Below are 18470 nucleotides of genomic sequence, written 5' to 3'. Positions count from 1 at the left end.
TTTGATTGAGATTACATTGAATTTTTAGATTAGTTTGAGGAGAATTGATATTTTAACACTATTGAGTCTCAAATTCTCTCAGCAATGCTTTTTAGTTTTTGCTATACATGTCTTATATATCTTTTATCCTATTTATTCCTAAGTATTTCATATCTTTTTTTTTTTTTTTTTTGAGGCGGAGTCTCGCTCTGTCGCCCAGGCTGGAGTGCAGTGGTGAGATCTCGGCTCACTGCAAGCTCTGCCTCCCAGGTTCACGACATTTTCCTGCCTCAGCCTCCCGAGCAGCTGGGACTACAGGTGCCCGCCACCACGCCGGCCAATTTTTTGTATTTTTTTAAATAGAGATGGGGTTTCACCATGTTAGCCAAGATGGTCTCGATCTCCTGACCTCGTGATCTGTGCGCCTCGGCCTCCCAAAGTGCTAGGATTATAGGCATGAGCCACCGTGCCCGGCCTTCATATCTTTTATTCTAAGTAGCATTTTAAAAAGGTCAGTTTCTAATTGTTGTGTATCAAAATACAATTGATCTTTGTATATTGATCTTGGATCATGCAGCCTTGCCAAACTCACTAATTTCTGAATGGCATTCAGCTCGAGAATCAAAGTGGCCCATGTGCAGGTCTGCAGAGTGCTCTCTCTGTGCTCCTCTCTGGTCCTGTGCCCTACATCCTCTAACCACCATGGCCTCTTTGGACTTTTCTCAACTCAAGGAAAATGCTGGGCTCCACCTATGTTCTCCCATGCCCACACCATGGCTGGGGAACTCTTGTGAGGCAGTAATCTGGGGCAGTCTTAGAACTCACCTCATTTGTTTCCCGTCTCTCAGAGATCACCGCCCTTCATTTCCTTATGTCCATGTCTTAAAACTGTTGTTTTGTATGTTTACCCAATTTCGTTTTGTTTTTCCAGTTGTTTCAGGCCAGAAGGAAGCCTGGCGCCTGTCAGTCCCTCTTGGGCAGATGCAGAAATGTAATTCTATTTTGAGTTCCTTTTTCACAGTGAAATTATCCAGTCAGTGAAACACTGTGACTCTCTTACATCTTCAGTTTTACATACTTCACCCATTACCATATTTGAAGGAAAGTGAAAAAGTGAAAAGCAACACAGCTTTACATGCAGCACAACCATTCACTCTTCAGGATTCACAGTTCCTGAATGGAGCACCTTATAGCTGATACTCATGCATTTTCTGGCATTGTTGCATTTTGCCAAGAAAAGCTGTTTTCAGTCGGGAAGAGGATGCTTGTCCCGGAGAAGGTGCTACTTTCCGGGGTTGCTTTAGGTCGGTGTGAGAGGATGCTCCTCAAAGTGTTTGTCACAGTCTCCAGAACAGAGCTTCCTTATGAACATTCTCACCCTTGGGAAGCCTGCTGGTCGGTGGGGTGTGGGTGGAGTCTGCAGGTCAGTTTCTCTCCACTGATCTTACCTTTGTGTTTTGAAATGCTATATTCCGGCTGGGCGTGGTGGCTCACACCAGCACTTGGGGAGGCTGAGGCAAGCGGATCACAAGGTCAAGAGATTGAGACCATCCTGGCCAACGTGGTGAAACCCCATCTCTACTAAAAATACAAAAATTTAAGCCAGGCGCGGTGGCTCAAGCCTGTAATCCCAGCACTTTGGGAGGCCGAGACGGGCGGATCACGAGGTCAGGAGATCGAGACCATCCTGGCTAGTACGGTGAAACCCCGTCTCTACTAAAAAAAAAAAAAACACAAAAAACTAGCTGGGCGAGGTGGCGGGTGCCTGTAGTCCCAGCTACTCGGGAGGCTGAGGCAGGAGAATGGCGTGAACCCGGGAGGCGGAGCTTGCAGTGAGCTGAGATCCGGCCACTGCACTCCAGCATGGGCGACGGAGTGAGACTCGGTCTCAAAAAAAAAAAAAAAAAAAAAAAAAAAAAAAAATTAGCTGGGCGTGGTGGCAGGCACCTGTAGTCCCAGCTACTCGGGAGGCTGAGGCAGGGAAAATGGCTTGAACTTGGGAGGTGGAGCTTGCAGTGAGCTGAGATCATGCCACTGCACTCCAGCCTGGCGACAGGGCAAGACTCTGTTTTGAGGGGAAAAAAAAAAGAAAGAAAAAAAAGAAATGCCATATTCCTCTTTGCTAGCGAGCTTTCAAGGACAAATACAAAAACAGAAGTAATCTTCACACAGAACCCTGATTAGCCTTTTCTCTGCCTCAAGAATCTTGACGATGTGCTGAGGTTGCTATGGCTTTGTTTGCGTCATTGCCAGGTCCTGCATTAAATGAAAATAAAGAGCCATAAAAGGTCATTTCTAACTTCCTTTAGCCCGTGGAATCCCTTAGCCATTCTGCACTCTAGCTGACCCTTAGAAACTTTGAACATCATCCCAAAATAACAGTTTACTGGTAGAACATAGTCCGAAAGGCAGGGAATGTCTTCCTTGCCTAACCTAGAAGCGAGGCCTCATCATCACAAATGAGCGAATTTGGCTTCTGTGCCCCTTAAGCTGTGATTTGAAGCGTGAAATGGGCATTAGGCAGAAGATGGGTGGGTGATGACAATCACTTAATTGCCTGAAAGATCCCTGAGAATAGAAGAAACAAAGGTACTTGTTGCTTGTTTCCAAACGTTTTGGTTATTGTAGACCCTTGTCCCTGAGTGGGACGGATCGCGGACCTTGGGGAAGTATGAAGTGTCCTTCCGCCTTTACCCAGGAGGTCTCTGTTGATGGGGTTTCTTCATCAGCTCCATCTAGTCCTATGGTTTTCCTATACATGTTCTTTCCAGACTCTAGCAGGAAATTGTACCATCGTTCTAGATGTCTGCGTTCTTAGGTCTTTCGGTGTTCGCGTGTGAAACAGGGCTGTGGAAGGTGGCTAGTCAGACTCCATTTCACACTGGGGAATCTTAGTAGCTAACCTTTGAACCCTTGCAGTCACAGCTTCACGGAGAACTCTCTTTGAAGATACCCTTTCTTGTAGCTGTCACCGAGACTAGAAAGATTCCTTTCCTAAAATCTTAAAACAAAAATAAAAACATCTGTTCTTAAACTTGCTCTGAGTCTTCTAACATAGTGATTAACTTTTTTTTTTTTTTTTTTTTTTTTTTTTTTTTTTTTTTTTTTTTTTGAGACGGAGTCATGTTTTGTCGCCCAGGCTGGAATGCAGTGGCGTGATCTCCACTCACTGCAAGCTCCGCCTCCCAGGTTCACACCATTCTCCTGCCTCAGCCTCCCGTGTAGCTGGGACTACAGGCACCCGCCACCGCGCCCGACTAATTTTTGTACTTTTAGTAGAGATGGGATTTCACCATATTAGCCAGGATGGTCTCCATCTCCTGACCTCATGATCCGCCTGTCTCGGCCTCCCAAGTGATTAACTTTTTATCTAGCTTGACCTAACTTTTTTTTCTTTTTTTTTTGAGATGGAGTCTCGCTCTGTCACCCAGGCTGGAGTGCAGTGGTGCAATCTCAACTCACTACAACGTCCGCCTCCTGGGTTCAAGCAATTCTCCAGCCTCAGCCTCCCATGTTGCTGGGACTACAGGCGCATGCCAACGCATCTGGCTAATATTTGTATTTTTAGTAGAGACGGGATTTTGCCATGTTGGCCAGGCTGGTCTCGAACTCCTGACCTCAGATGATCCACCCGCCTCAGGCTCCCAAAGTGCTAGGATTACAGGCGTGAGCCACCGCACCTGGGTGACCTAATTTTCTTCTCTTTCATTCATATATATGTTAAACGTGAAAGGTTCATTGCTTCTCTGTGGTCACTGGGCAACACAACATCAACTACGTTTTTGACTGTGTAAACTCAGAGGGCCCTCTAGTATTGGCCAGGAGGCTTTCTGTCTAGCAGAGACTGTATTCCTTTCTTTTGTAAACCTAGAGGGCCCTCTGTGGTCATTCATTGATTTAAACAAGTGTTGTACATTTCAGTCCTTGATTTAAACATGTTGGTGCTCCGTGCCACTAGCTGGGCTCAGATCTGGGGCAAAGAAATAGGAAAAGAAGAAGTCTCATGTATGTCAAAGACATAGAAGACAACCGTTGGGGTCTGGATCTTGTACTCAATCCAGGAACTGTGGTTGCAGCTCTTAGGGATGTCCCTTTTTTTTTTTTTTTTTTTAAAAAGACAGTCTTGCTCTGTCACCTAGGCTGGAGTGCAATGGCACGATCTTGGCTCACTGCAACCTCCACCTCCCGGATTCAAGCAATTCTTCTGCCTCAGCCTGCTGAGTAGCTGAGATTACAGGCATCCGCCACCAGGCCTGGCTAATTTTTTTTGTATTTTTAGTAGAGACAGGGTTTCACCGTGTTGGCCAGGCTGGTCTCGACCTCCTGACCTCAGGTGGTCCACCCGCCTTGGCCTCCCAAAGTGCTGGGATTATAGGCATGAGCCACCGTGCCCGGCCTGATAACTTTTTACTATGGAAAATTTCAAACACGCAAAAGTAGTAGGGAGTTTCAGATAATGACTTCGTCCTACACATCCTCCAGCCTCAGTGATTTTCAACTTATAGCCAATCTGTTCACATGTATATACCATCCAGTAACCTACCCATCCTACTCGGCCCCTAGGTTATTTTGGAAGCAAAGCCCAGACATTATATCATTTCATCAGTGGATATTCGAGAATATATGTCTAAAATATGTTTGGAAAACTATAGTCACATGCCATTATCGCCCTTAAGAAGTTAACAGTATTTCCTGAATCTAATCAAACACTCAGCGTTCAGGTTTCCCTGATCGTGCTGTGATGTTTTCTTTTCAGTAGTTCAATTCAGGATCTAAATATGGCCCATACATTGCAACTAGTTATGTCTCTTAAATTGCTTTAATATATAGGTTCTTTTTCCAACTCTTCTTTTTTCTTCTGCGCAGTTTCTTCTTTGAAGCTGCCTTTGCCCTTTAGTTTCCCACAGTCCAGATCTTGCATTTCTGAACATCTACAGGTGGGAAGTATCCAAACACCTAATAATTTCAAAAAGATTTTTTTTAAAAAAGATTGTATTCGTTTTCTATTGCTGCTCTAATAAATTAGCACAAACTTAGTGACTTAAAACCCATTTATGATCTTACAGTTCTGTAGGTGAGAAGTCCAATGCAGGTCCCACAGGGCTCAGATCAAGCTGTTAGCTTGATTCCTTTCTGGAGGCTCATTCTGGAGAATTCATTCCCTTTGTCTAGCTTCTAGAGGCCTCCCGCATCCCTTCTTCCATCTTCAAAGCCAGCAAGTTATCTCTCTCTGACCCTTCTTCATACTCCCTCTGACAGCAGCTGGGAAAGGTTCTCTGCTTTTCAGGACTCATGTGATTATATTGGGTCCACCTGGATGATGCCAGCTACTCCCCCATCTCAGATTCTTTAACTTAATTACATGTGCAAAGTCCCTTTTGCCATGTGAGGGACATATTCATAGGATCCAGGGATTAGGACGTGGACATCTTAGACTTGGGGGATATTATTCTATCTATAACAATGATTCCATCATTTTTAAAAATTCAAATCATTGTAAGATAGAACAATGACTAATAGAGTATCCTCTTGTGATATCATAGTGACTTGGGTTATGTGGAAAAAGTAGGGCAGATTTTAGCAGTTATGACATGATGGTAGTTTTGTTGGTAAGAAACTACATGGTGGCCGGGTGTGATGGCTCACACCTGTAATCCCAGCACTTTGGGAGGCCGAGGCGGGTGGATCACCTGAGGTCAGGAGTTCGAGACCAGCCTGGCCAACATGACAAAACCTCGTCTCTACTAAAAATACAAAAATTTGCTAGGTGTGGTGGCGGACGCCTGTAATCCTGACCACTGGGGAGGCTGAGACAGGAGAATTGCTTGAACCTGGAAGGTGGAGCTTACAGTGAGCCGGGATCACGCTATTGTACTCCAGCCTGGGCAACAAGAGTGAAACTCTGTCTCAAAAAAGAGAAAAAAAGAAACTACGTGGTATGGTTTCTTCTTTTTTTCTTTTTGAGACAGGCATCTTGCTGTATTGCCCAGGCTGGACTTGAACTTCTGGGCTCAAGCAGTCCTCCTATCTTAGCTTCCCGAATAGCTGAGACTACAGGCGCACACCACCATGCCCATGCATGGTTCTTGATTATTTATATTTTTGCAGTCAGCAGCATTGTGTTTTGATCCTTGTCTCCAAGATAGCCATACCACCTCCCATTAGAAATGCCTCTTCAGGACTTGGGGAAGCCCAGGTTGTGAAAGTGATTATTATTACCTCTGCAGCATCTTGATTATCTGAATCTCCTGTGTCTTTGGATTGTGAAATGAAAATTTATTGCAGCACTTAAAGATGTGGAGAGAATTGCTAAGCTTATAAAAATTATTAGAGTGGAACAGAACTTTCAGCTCTCTTTATCCTGTGTAGTAGATGATCATCAGGTTGCTAGTCAGATAATGAGTCAAGTTTGAGATTAAAGAGTGTAATTAGTGTATTTTTCATTCATAATCTATGTCTCTACTAAATAAAGCAATTTTAGGCGTTTAATGACTCTTTTCCTAATGGAAACTGGAGGAATCTCCTTTCCTCTTTTTAAATGGTTTTATCTTTTAATCCACATTGACACTTGACCCTCAGTCCTATATATATAGATTATTCATCAGATGCATTTAGAATTTTACTATAACATCAGTCATCCTATAGGAGCACTTGGTTGAGGATGGATTTATCTTGGAGGCCATCCAAGAGGTTGTTATTAAAGACCAAGAGGACCTCATTATAAAGTGATTTTACTATAAAATGGTCCTTTTGAATGATCCCTAAAGACGGCAGGTTATTTGTATAGTTAAAAAAAGTTCAGAGTGTCAAACAATGTCATGAAGGGGTTCTTACCTCACACCGTTAGTTTAAATAAATTCCAGATGAATTAAAGAGCTAAGTTTAATGGTTTAATTCCGTAAAAAGACTTGGAAAGAAAAATAAGTAAATGTTAATGCGACCTTGAGTAAGACCTTTGTGATTTCTGCTTTTGTAGATATGCCTTTATGTGAAACGGTCATTTCAAAAACCCTGTAGACAAATGAAGCTGCGAGGGGTATAATGTTACCTTCATGTGGCGTGTTGCGTGGTGAGCAAGAGTCATTACACTCAGCTTCACAGTGTTCTCAAAGCACCTGAAATTAGAGGAAGAAAATTTTTACAAAGAGATGACCGAGACCCCCAGTTAAAAAAATACATATTAAATTTTAAAGAAAGGATCTTGAGTAACTTGAGTTAAACTCACCTTTTTCTTTCTTTTTTTTTTTTTTTTTTTTGAGGTGGAGTCTCGCTCTGTCGCCCGGACTGGAGTGCAGTGGCCGGATCTCAGCTCACTGCAAGCTCCGCCTCCCGGGTTTGCGCCATTCTCCCGCCTCAGCCTCCCAAGTAGCTGGGACTACAGGCGCCCGCCACCTCGCCCGGCTAGTTTTTTTTGTATTTTTAGTAGAGACGGGGTTTCACTGTGTTAGCCAGGATGGTCTCGATCTCCTGACCTCGTGATCCGCCCGTCTCGGCCTCCCAAAGTGCTGGGATTACAGGCTTGAGCCACCGCGCCCGGCCAAACTCACCTTTTTCTTTAAATTTTCAAAAACTCACTTTGCTCTTTAAATTTGTAAAAAGTTTCAAAGTAATACATTTTCATTTTTAAAACAAAAGCTGTTTTACTATACTTTGTTTTGTATCTTTTTTTTTTTTGAGACAGATTCTCACTCTGTTACCTAGGCTGGAGTGCAGTGGCGCCATCTCGGCTCACTGTGACCTCTGCCTCCCACGCTCAAGTGATCCATCCTTCTCTGAGTAGCAGGGACTATAGGCATGCGTCACCATACCCAGATAATTTTTGTATTTTTAGTAGAGATGGACATTGTTGCCCAGTCTGGTCTCAAACTCCTGGGCTCAAGTGATCTGCCCGCTTCAGCCCCTTAAAGTGCTGGGATTGCAGGCGTGAGCGATTGCACCCAGCTTCCTGCTTTTCTACTTAAGAACATATGAACTTCCTTCAACATCAAAATATATATAAACGATGTGATTTTCAATGGCTGTATGGTGTTTTACTATATGGATATACTATAAATTTTTAAACAAATCTCTGTTGGGCATTTAGGTACTTTTTAATTTTTCACTGTTATAAATATATCACTCTGGGTCTGATCGGGAGAGAGAAACTTGACAGGGAAAGTTGAATGTAAATTGTTAACTATAACAGAGATTAGAGTAATGAGGTATTAGCTAGCAAGAGGTCAGAATAACTTTGAAGAATACAGAACTAGCAGGGATAAGGTGCAGTCACCAAGTCTCAGCCTGAGACAGAGTGTCCAGGGAGGAGCCCCAGGCCCCAAGGGCTGAGAGAGGGCTCAGCTGAGGGTCCCTGAATTTCACAGAAGCCCCTGTGGTGCCCTGCTATCAGAACCTCCTGGAGATCTGCCCTCTGGGATGCTGGGGGCAACTCTTCATGGGGAAGAAACTCCATGGAGGCGCTCCTGTTATAAACCTGCCCCAGGAGGGTGTGTGCTGGGAGACGTTGCTGGTTCTGGGTGTTGCTGGCCACTGCGCACTGAAGGGGCCAGGCACTGAAGGAGCTGCAGTTGCTAAAGGAGCCTGCCAAGAGAGCAGGCTGGAGCCAGGAAGCAAAAACTCTGACAAAGGAAAAAATCTTCAAAAAATTTAAATCTTTTTTTAAAAAAATTTTTTAAATTATTTTTATTTTTTATGTAGAGACAGAGCCTCCCTCTATCACCCAGGCTGGGGTGCAGTGGCGTGATCATGGCTCACTGCAGCCTCGAACTCTTGGATGATCAACCAGTCCTCTCACCTCAGTCTCCCAAGTAGCTGACACTACAAGTATATGCCGTCGTGCCTGTCTTATTTATTTATTTATTTTTGAGATGGAGTCTCACTCTCTTACCCAGGCTGGAGTGCAGTGGTGTGATCTCAGCTCACTGCAAGCTCCACCTCCCGGGTTCACGCCATTCTCCTGCCTCAGCCTCCCCAGTATCTGGGACTACAAGCGCCGCCACCAGGCCTGGCTAATTTTTTTTGTATTTTTAGTAGAGACGGGGTTTCACTGTGTTAGCCAGGATGGTCTCGATCTCCTGAGCTCGTGATCTGCCCACCTCGGCCTCCCAAAGTGCTGGGATTACAGGCTTGAGCCACCGCGCCCAGCTGCCTGGCTAATTATTTTAAGAAAATTTTCTAGAGGTGAGGTCTTACTTTTGACCCAGGATGGTTTTGAACTCCTGGCTTCAAGTGAACCTCCTGCCTTGGCTTCCCAAAGTGGCTGGGATTACATGAGCCACTGTGCCCAGCTTGTTCCTTTTCATAGAACAGCCAAAAAGAGTGAATGTGGAGCTGAGAGGCACTAAGTTGATACCTGGCACAGGAAACAAATGTTGCAGGGAATATCCTTGTATATCTATCATTGCATGCTATCTGAATGTTTTCTTACATACATTCCTAGACTTAGAATTGGCAGGTAAAAAGGTGGTCACAGTCTACACTTGAGAAATACGGCCATCAATAAAACGTATTCACCTATTATGTAGTACTTCGGAGCTTCTAGATAGTCACAATTTAATTAAGCTTAGGTATTGTCATTCTTTCTAATCCGTATAAATCTGATAAGCCAAAGGAAGTTGTTTTTATTTGTTTTTTTAAAACATTCGTAGCGATTTCAAAACTTTTATTTATTCATTTTCTTTTCTATTGTGAAATTCTTGCCTATATCCTCTGCTGATTAAAAAAATTGGGATATGCTGGGTGCTGTGGCTCACACCTGTAATCCCAGCACTTTGGGAGGCCGAGGCAGGTGGATCATGAGGTCAGGAGATTGAGACCACGGTGAAACCCCGTCTCTACTAAAAATACAAAAATTAGCCGGGCGCGGTGGTGGGTGCCTGTAGTCCCAGCTACTTGGGGAGCTGAGGCAGGAGAATGGTGTGAACCCGGGAGGTGGAGCTTGTAGTGAGCCAAGATCACGCCACTGCACTCCAGCCTGGGCGACAGAGAGAGACTCCGTCTCAAAAAAAATAAAAAATAAATAATAAATAAATAAATAAATTGGGATATTTAGTCTTTTTCTTATTGATTTGTACATGCTCTTTATATATTAAGTGTCAGAAAGTTTAAATGTTCATGTTTCCAAATCTTACTTTGTTTTTCATATTTAAAATCTTAATTCTTTTGGAAAGCAGTTTAGTTTAAGGTGTCAGGTAGGTGTTTAATTTTTAAATTTTGTTCAAATAATGTTAACTCTTTTATCTCTTTTTTCCTGACTGATTTATGTATTAAGTTGTGTTACATGCCTGGGTATACTTATGGATTTTAAGTTGTTTTCTTCTAGTTTCTAGTTAGTTGTTTTTCTTTTTTCTTTCAGAACAGGACGCAGGCCTTGATGCCCTTTCTTCCATCGTAAGTCGCCAAAAACAAATGGGGCAGGAAATTGGGAATGAATTGGATGAACAAAATGGTAAGAATAAGTCTGAGATTGACCAGATTTTCCGTTGACATAAATGCTAAAGGCTTGAGCATTCGTTGAATGAGTTTAATATTATACAACATGTAAAGTGGTTTAATGTCAATGACTGCTACAGTTCAATGCATTGGAGTGGGGGTTGTGGCAGATTTAGGTTCTAGTTGTTAAATACTATGCAAAGAAATTTGGTTAAAAAGTTTTCCGTTCTCAGTAGCTACTTTTAACAATACTGTGTTTTATGATCCATTCATCCCAAGAGCTTTTCTTTTATGTGGCAGTGATACGAAATTGCTCAGCACTTTGTACACTGAGGCTGTGTGGGCCTCGTGTCATCCTCACACCCGGTGGGGTTTACTCTTCTTTGATCCTGTGTACTAGGCTTCAGGGCAGAAAAGGGTTTGAATATCTTTGTTCAGTGTTAGGTGTGACAAGTCTGGTTGGAAAAAATCTGAATTTGCAAACTGCAAGCAGGATGGATTGGAGAGAGTTTAAGATGTGGAGGCATCTGCAAGGCTCTTGTGCTTGAGGAGGGCCTGGATAGGTTGTAGGAGTGGGAATGGGGAAGAAATATGGGTGCACGGGATTGCCAGTGGTTTTACTGTTAGGGACGAAGTCAAAGAACTTGAGAGGAGACACTGGTTTGGGGGTGAGATGGTAAAGTCTGATTTGCATGTGTCCAATTAGAGATGCTGGTGAGAGATCCGAGTGGAGGTGTCCGGTTGGCAGTGGGAGACGTACCAGAGCTCAGGGGGAGGGCAGAGCCAAAGAGAAGAGATGGGAGCAGCTGCAGGGTAGAGGTGACATGTGACAGCGTGGAGTCGTTGAGTGGCAGTGAAGCTGGCATTTATGGAAAGCCTCCACTATGTGCCAAGCCCTTTCATCTATGTCATTTCATTTAGTCCCCACACAACATCACGAAGGCAGCACCCTCCTCATGTGTGAGACGCAAAACTCAGAGTGACTGTGGGGCCCCCTGAGGCCACATCATTTGTGAGTGACAGAGCTAAACTCCAGCTCACGTCTTCTGATTCTAACATGACTGCTTTTGCTGCTAAACCAGCTTCCTCTCTAAAGAAGACAAAGTAGGAAGAGAAAAGGAAAAGTTAAAAGATTCCATCTAAGGTTTTAGCTTTTAGTAATACTACCATGATGGAATGGCTTTCAAGAAAGGTTATCAGGTGGGCGCAGTGGCTCATGCCTGTAATTCCAACACTTTGGGAGACCAAGGCAGGTGGATCACAAGATCAGGAAGTTCGAGACCAGCCTGGCCAACATGGTGAAACCCCATATCTATTAAAAATACGAAAAATTAGCTGGGTGTGGTGGTGAGTTAATTTATTCCCACAGTGCTGTTCCATTTATCTGTCATAAATCAATTCCATCTGTTTATCATGTCACAAATAAATAGGTTACTAAACTCAATGGAGAAGCCTTCTCTCTTTACAATTCTAATAGTTTCAGCACAGAGAGGACAACTTAGTTCTTGTCCTGATGGTACCAACATGAACAGATCAATTTATGTATTTGCATATAAGTAAGTTATTGGTCAATTCCTTAAGTGATAGTATTGATAAGATAAGTAAGTATTGATAAGAAGTATAGTATTTATAGGCCGGGTGTAGTGGCTCATTCCTGTAATCTCAGCACTTTGGGAGGCCAAGGCGGGTGGATCACGAGGTCAGGAGTTCGAGAGCAGCCTGGCCAACATGGTGAAACCCCGTCTCTACTAAAGATAACAAAAAATTAGGCGGGCATGGTGGCATGTGCTTGTAATCCCTGTTACTTGGGAGGCTGAGGCAGGAGAATTGCTTGAACCTGGAAGGCAGAGGTTGCAGTGAGCCGAGATTGTGCACTCCAGCCTGGGTGAAAGAGTGAGACTCCATTTCAAAAAAAAAAGGGAAGTAAGCTTTATAGAAAATCTGCCTATCTGGTATGTAATTGTTCCTCATCTCAAGGAAATTTAGCCTATTCAATGGGTGAGACTAGAAAGGACACCAGCCACCAAACTGATGATCATGTATTGTGATATATGTGCAGGTAAGCTGCAGTGCCTGTGGCCTGTGGGTGGATGGCTAACAAGTGATGGTGCATAATTTGGTGGGATGAATTACTAAATTCCCAGATGAAAGCATTGTTTCTTTGTCCAGCACAAGGCAATCACGCCACATGTCTTTATCTTGTCTTTCCTCTGGTTTAGTCATTATCATACTTTGCTGCATATTAGAATCATCTGGGGTGCTTTTAAAACTCTGAGAGACCAGGCCATACCTGTGTTAGTTTTCTTTTTTTGTTGTTGTTTTCATTTTTTTAATTTGATTTGTAAAATTAGCTTCCTCAGGTTGAAGTATGTTAGTTTTCTATTGCTGTTGTAACAAATTACCACTGGTTTCGTGACTTAAAACAACACAAGGCTGGGTGCAGTGGCTCGCGCCTGTAATCCCAGCACTTTGGGAGGCCGAGGTGGGTGGATCATTTGAGGTCAGGAGTTTGAGACCAGCCTGGCCAACGTAGTGAATCCCCACCTCTATTAAACATACAAAAATTAGCCAGGTGTGGTGGCGGGAGCCTGTAGTCCCAGCTACTCGGGTGGTTGAGGCAGGAGAATGGCTTGAACCCAGGAGGCAGAGGTTGCAGTGAGCTCACACCACTGCGCTCCACCTTGGGTGACCAAGCGAGACTCTGTCTCACCACACACACACACACACACACACACACACACACACACACACACACACTCGCACTCTTAATGTCTTACAGTTCTGTGGGCCAGAAGTTTGATGTGAGTCACACTGGGCTAAAACTAAGGCATGGGCAGAGTGGCTGTTCCTTCTCGACCATGTAGGGGAGAATTCGTGTCTTTGATTTTCCATCTTTGAGAGGTCCGGCCACATGCCTTGGTCCATGACCTCTTCCTCCGTCTTCAAAGACAACAATAGGTTGAGTCCTTCTCATATGGCATCACTTCTGCCTCTGACTGCTGCCTCCCTCTTTTACTTTTAAGGACCCATGTGATGACATTGGGCCCACCCAGATAATCCAGGATCACCTCCCCATTTTGAGGTCAGCTGATGAGCATCCCCGTATTCCATCTACAAGCTTAATGGCTCCTTTGCCATTTAACCTAACATATTCACAGACACCAGGGACTACGATCTGGACATCTTTAGGGAGCCATTGTTCTGTCTACCACAGTAATTTTTTTTTTTTTTTAAGACTGAGTTTCGCCCTTGTTGCCCAGGCTGGAGTGCAGTGGTGTGATCTCAACTCATTGCAACCTCCACCTCCCGGGTTCAAGCGATTCTCCTGACTCAGCCTCCTAAGTAGCTGGGATTAGAAGCGCCCGCCACCACGCCTGGCTAAGTTTGTATTTTTAGTAGTGACGAGGTTTCATCCTGTTGGCCAGGCTGTGTTTTCAAACTCCTGACCTCAGGTGATCCACCCGCCTCAGCCTCCCAAAATGCTGGGATTACAGGCATGAGCCACTGCGCCCGGCCTACCACAGTAATTTATACCAAGTGAATCACAACCTCCAGGGTGGGGCCCAAGCATCAGTAGTTTTTGAAGCTTCCCAGATGATTTCAAGGTGCTGCCAAATTTGAGAACCAGTGCCCTTGTTGAATATGCGGAGAATGTATTTAGCGCTGTACTTTGTATTGGTTCTCATATGCTCACATTACAGATCTAAACCCCCCACATGCACAGAAGCACATCCACATGGTGACATGTATATACACAGCATCACAGTCACCGTCAGAGGTCCTTCGACTCACACATTTTGCCCCCATCCCTTTTGCTGCTTCCTCCACGCCTCCCCTATCCTCATCTCCATTTCATACCCGGATGGCTACATGTGTACATATACACATAGGAGGTATTTTTCCATTCGTTGCCAATGCAAACTTGGTTTCCTCTGTGGTGGCCTCCCGGAGAGAAGGCAGCTATGCTGGTGGTTTGCTAATGTGCACATTTGCTCCTCAGAGATAGGGCAGAGTCAGCCATTTTCTGTCACAGGAACAGAGACTCACTGAGGATAAAAAACTATATCCCTGCCAGGACCATCATCAGCTTTTATTCCTTTTGTTGGAGTGAAAAAAGGCCGTGATAGCTGTAGGTGTTAAGAATGGGGTTGCAGTCCCATCTGGAGTTTTATGGTGACCTGAGCGATAGGGAGTCAGGGTCACTGGAAAAGGGCAGCATGTTGACTGCAAATATCTGCATGTGATTGACCGGCCTGCTGAATTATTCTCTTGGTTTTCATTAAATGAGGAAAACAATAGGCTAGGTCATTTTGGAATCAAGTCTCAAAATCTTACTAACAAAATACGTTGTACTTAGAGCATAACCACAAAGCTGAAAGGTTGAATTATCTTCAGTTTTGGAATTCAGTTTCTAATCTTCTCATAGAGAATTAAAAAGGGCCCAACCAACCCCAGTAATTACCCTGTTCCTTTGCCAGTGACCAAGCCAAGCGAGGAAACGGATCAGCAGTTAAGTGAAAATCCCAGTGATGACAGACCCTAATGGCCACTGACTAGCGGCGTGGCGAGTGGGGCGCTGAGTGGATGACGTCCCCTCTTGCAGCCACAAATTCTAGTGCTCTTCAGTTCCAGGTGGCCTCTATGGGTGGGAGGGCACACAGGGCTCATGACTAACCACCTAGCACTGCTCCAGAACCCAGAGTTGTGGTTCTGGTCTCACCCTCTTGCCCAGGCTGGAGTGTAGTGGCACAGTCACGGCTCACTGCATCCTCCATCTCCCAGGCTCAAGTGATCCTCCCACCTCAGCCTCCTGAGTATCTAGGACTACATCCCTGCACCACAGCACCTGGCTAATTTCAACTTATTTTTTATAGAGATGGGGGGTCCGGTGCCCCTGTGTTGCCCAGGGTGGTCTTGAATTCCTGAGCTCAAGCAATCCTCCCACCTCAGCCTCCCGCAGTATTGGGACTACAGGCTTGAGCCACCACCCCCAGCAGAGCTTCTTAAAAAGAACACTAAAACAAGAAAATGAACAGAACTGGTGTTCTGAGACCTTTTGGTCTGAGCCACCGCAAAGCATCACACCACAAAGAATCCTAGAGGCACGATCTGATGGATGACGTCGCACGAAGAACAAATCTCTGCTGGTGCGCGCAGGTCTTCGCCATCCTTTTTTTGATGCCCAAATATCCCAAACTGGCCAATCCTTTTGGATGTTTCCCTGACAATCTAGGAGCAATTCCTTGCTTTCTGGAAGCATAAAATGTCCCAAGCTCTCCTTTTTTCTCTATCCTATCCCTGGAATCTGCTGTTCCTTCAAGGATCCCTGGTTCCTTTTATTGGGAAATGCTGTTTGGAATATAAGATCTCGGTGCATACTGGACTATACCCATTGCCACTGGGGTCTTGTTCCTTTTAGGCCCTTCATTATCATGATTCTTGTTGACCTTGTATAGGTGACTCATTTCCTTCTCTCTGGAACATGTTAGGATCTTTTATTTATGAGCATGCCTCAAAGCAGGTATATTTTCATTTATTGTGTTGGATGCTTGACACCCCTTACAATCTAGAGATTCCATTCTGGGAAATTCTTTTGTCATTCCCTTCCTTCTGTTTTTCTGTATTTTCTCTTGCTGCAACTCCTACTGGTCAGATTTAGAACTCCTGGATCAAGCCTCTAAGTTGCCTATTTTTTCTCTCCGAGTTACTATGTAGTTTTTTTTTTTTTTTTTTTTTTTGAGACAGAGTTTCACTCTTGTTGCCCAGGCTGCAGTGCAATGGCGCCATCTCGGCTCACCGCAACCTCTACCTGCCAGGTTCAAGTGATTCTCCTGCCTCAGCCTCCCGAGTAGCTGGGATTACAGGCGTGTGCCACCACGCCTGACTCATTTTGTATTTTTAGTAGAGACGGAGTTTCTTCATGTTGGTCAGGCTGATCTCAATCTCCCGACCTCAGGTGATCCGCCCGCCTCGGCCTCCCAAAGTGCTGGGATTACAGGCGTGAGCCACGGCGCCTGACCCACTATCTGGTTTACTTATTGTTTTCCTTTCTAATTTGAACAACAGCAGGCCTACATTTTTTACTGAGAGTTATTTCTGTTTTATTTATGAAGCAGAATAGGTGTATGTATATATGTAATAGAAGCCAGGCCCAATGCTCCCCTCTCCATGAATGCCTTCTCTGTCTGCCCAGTTACTCCTTCCTCATGAGGTGAGTCACCCAGTCCTGTCAGCTGTGCTTGCTATATATCACCAGAATCTGTTCATACTGGTTCCTCACCGCCCCTGTCGTCTGGACCACTGTCATCCTTTAGCTAGATTACTGCAATAGCCTGCTACCTTGCCTCGTGTCTTACTTCCTTCTCAGCCTTGTGTCAGAGTGTTGTCTTCAGAACACAGATCTTATTACATTATTAGGTTTTTTTCTAAGAGACAGGGTCTTGCCATGTTGCCCAGGCTGGACTTGAATTCCTGGGCTTAAGCAATCTTCCTGCTTCAGCCTCCCCGCTAGCCAGGACCACAGGCATGTGCCATCACACCTAGCTACATTATTAATTTTCAGTTGGTCTCCCAGTGCCTTCCTGATAAAGCCCAGACTGGTTCTCAGTGATCTAGTCATTGCATTCCCTGTCACTGGAATTATACACCCCACCATACTGACCCACTTCATCAGTTGCACCGGAATGCTAGGCCTGGCCTCTGATACCTTCTTTTTTTTTTTTTTTGAGACAGAATCGCACTCTGTTACCCAGGCTGGAGTGCAGTGGCATGATATTGCCTCACTACAACCTCCACCTCTTGGGTTCAAGCAATTCCTGTGCCTCAGCCTCCCGAGTCGCTAGGATTACAGGCATGCACCACCACGCCCGGCTGATTTTTTTTTTTTTTTTTTTTTTTTTGTATTTTTAGTAGAGACAGGATTTCACCATGTTGCCCAGGCTGGTCCCGAACTCCTGAGCTCAGGCAATCTACCACCTTGGCCTCCCAAAGGGCTAGGATTACAGGCGTGAGCCATCACGCCCGACCCTCTGATGCTTTCATTAAGCTTTTCCCAGTGCCTGGAACACCTTCCCCCTCTGCCAATTACTGTTCCTCCCTCTCTGCTCCCTCCTTCAACCCTTCATACATCTTGCTTTAGCTACTGTCTTATTTATTTTTTTTTTTAGCTTAGGTTGGGCATCATTTTCTGTAAGAAATTTTTCCTTCTTTCGTACTCCCCTAGAATCCTGTATTTCCCTAGTCATAGCATCCCTCGCTCACTGATGGACATTTACTTGTCTGTGTTCTCCACTGCACTGGAAGTCCCCTTGAAGGGAGGCACTCTGTCCTATTCATTGTTAGATCTCTAGTGATAACTCACATGGCAAATAGTGATTGATGATATTTGTTAAATTAGTGAATATGAATAAGGCTTCAGAAACTGTTATTTTACATGTTTTTCCAGAAATCAGGATCACTATAGCTACCTAAAGTGAACATGTAGAGGCCGGGCACGGTGGCTCACACCTGTAATCCCAGCACTTTGGGAGGCGGAGACGGGTGGATCACGAGGTCAGGAGATCGAGACCATCCTGGCTAACACGGTGAAACCCCGTCTCTACTAAAAATACAAAAAATTAGCCGGGCGCGGTGGCAGGCGCCTGTAGTCCAGCTACTCAGGAGGCTGAGGCAGGAAAATGGCGTGAACCCGGGAGGCGGAGCTTGCAGTGAGCCGAGATTGCACTCCAGCCTGGGGCACTGAGCGAGACTCCGTCTCAAAAAAAAAAAAAAAAAAAAAAAATGTAGAAAGGGTTTACTACATGGCTGCTAAATTGCATTAGAGCATTTTGTTTGTTTGGCGTTGACGAAGATGAGACTATTGCTCATGAAATAGCGATTCAGCCCCACTGTAGAAACTGGCAGACATAGGGAGATACCTTACCAAAGGGGGCCAGTCTCTTATTTTTGCCTAAAAGTACTTGCCATTCTCACTCTGCCTGTGCCCAAGATGCTGGATTATTGAGATCTTACAGTGTAGGCACAACGGGCCAGGCGGACATCTCCTCTCTGCTTTGTGTGCCACA

At 44.7% G+C, this 18470-nt stretch overlaps 1 protein-coding gene across 4 annotated transcripts in view; it reads left to right on the top strand.

The window, feature by feature from the left end:
• STX8 (syntaxin 8) overlaps positions 1 to 18470 on the top strand; it is a 305088-nt gene that overhangs the window by 45875 nt on the left and 240743 nt on the right. For all 4 annotated transcript variants that reach the window (XR_004055028.1, XR_004055029.1, XM_030923464.1 and 1 more), the window contains exon 3: positions 10331 to 10423. Coding sequence is in view for 2 of the 4 variants with exons in the window: in XM_030923464.1 (XP_030779324.1) it covers positions 10331 to 10423 (93 nt within the window). In the remaining 2 variants the exon portion in view is untranslated. The remainder of the gene's footprint in view (positions 1 to 10330; positions 10424 to 18470) is intronic.

This window comes from Rhinopithecus roxellana, chromosome 19 (genome assembly GCF_007565055.1).
Source record: "Rhinopithecus roxellana isolate Shanxi Qingling chromosome 19, ASM756505v1, whole genome shotgun sequence".
NCBI lineage: Eukaryota > Metazoa > Chordata > Mammalia > Primates > Cercopithecidae > Rhinopithecus > Rhinopithecus roxellana.
Note: the sequence above shows the minus strand (reverse complement) of the source record. Positions and strands in the feature narration are given on the sequence as shown.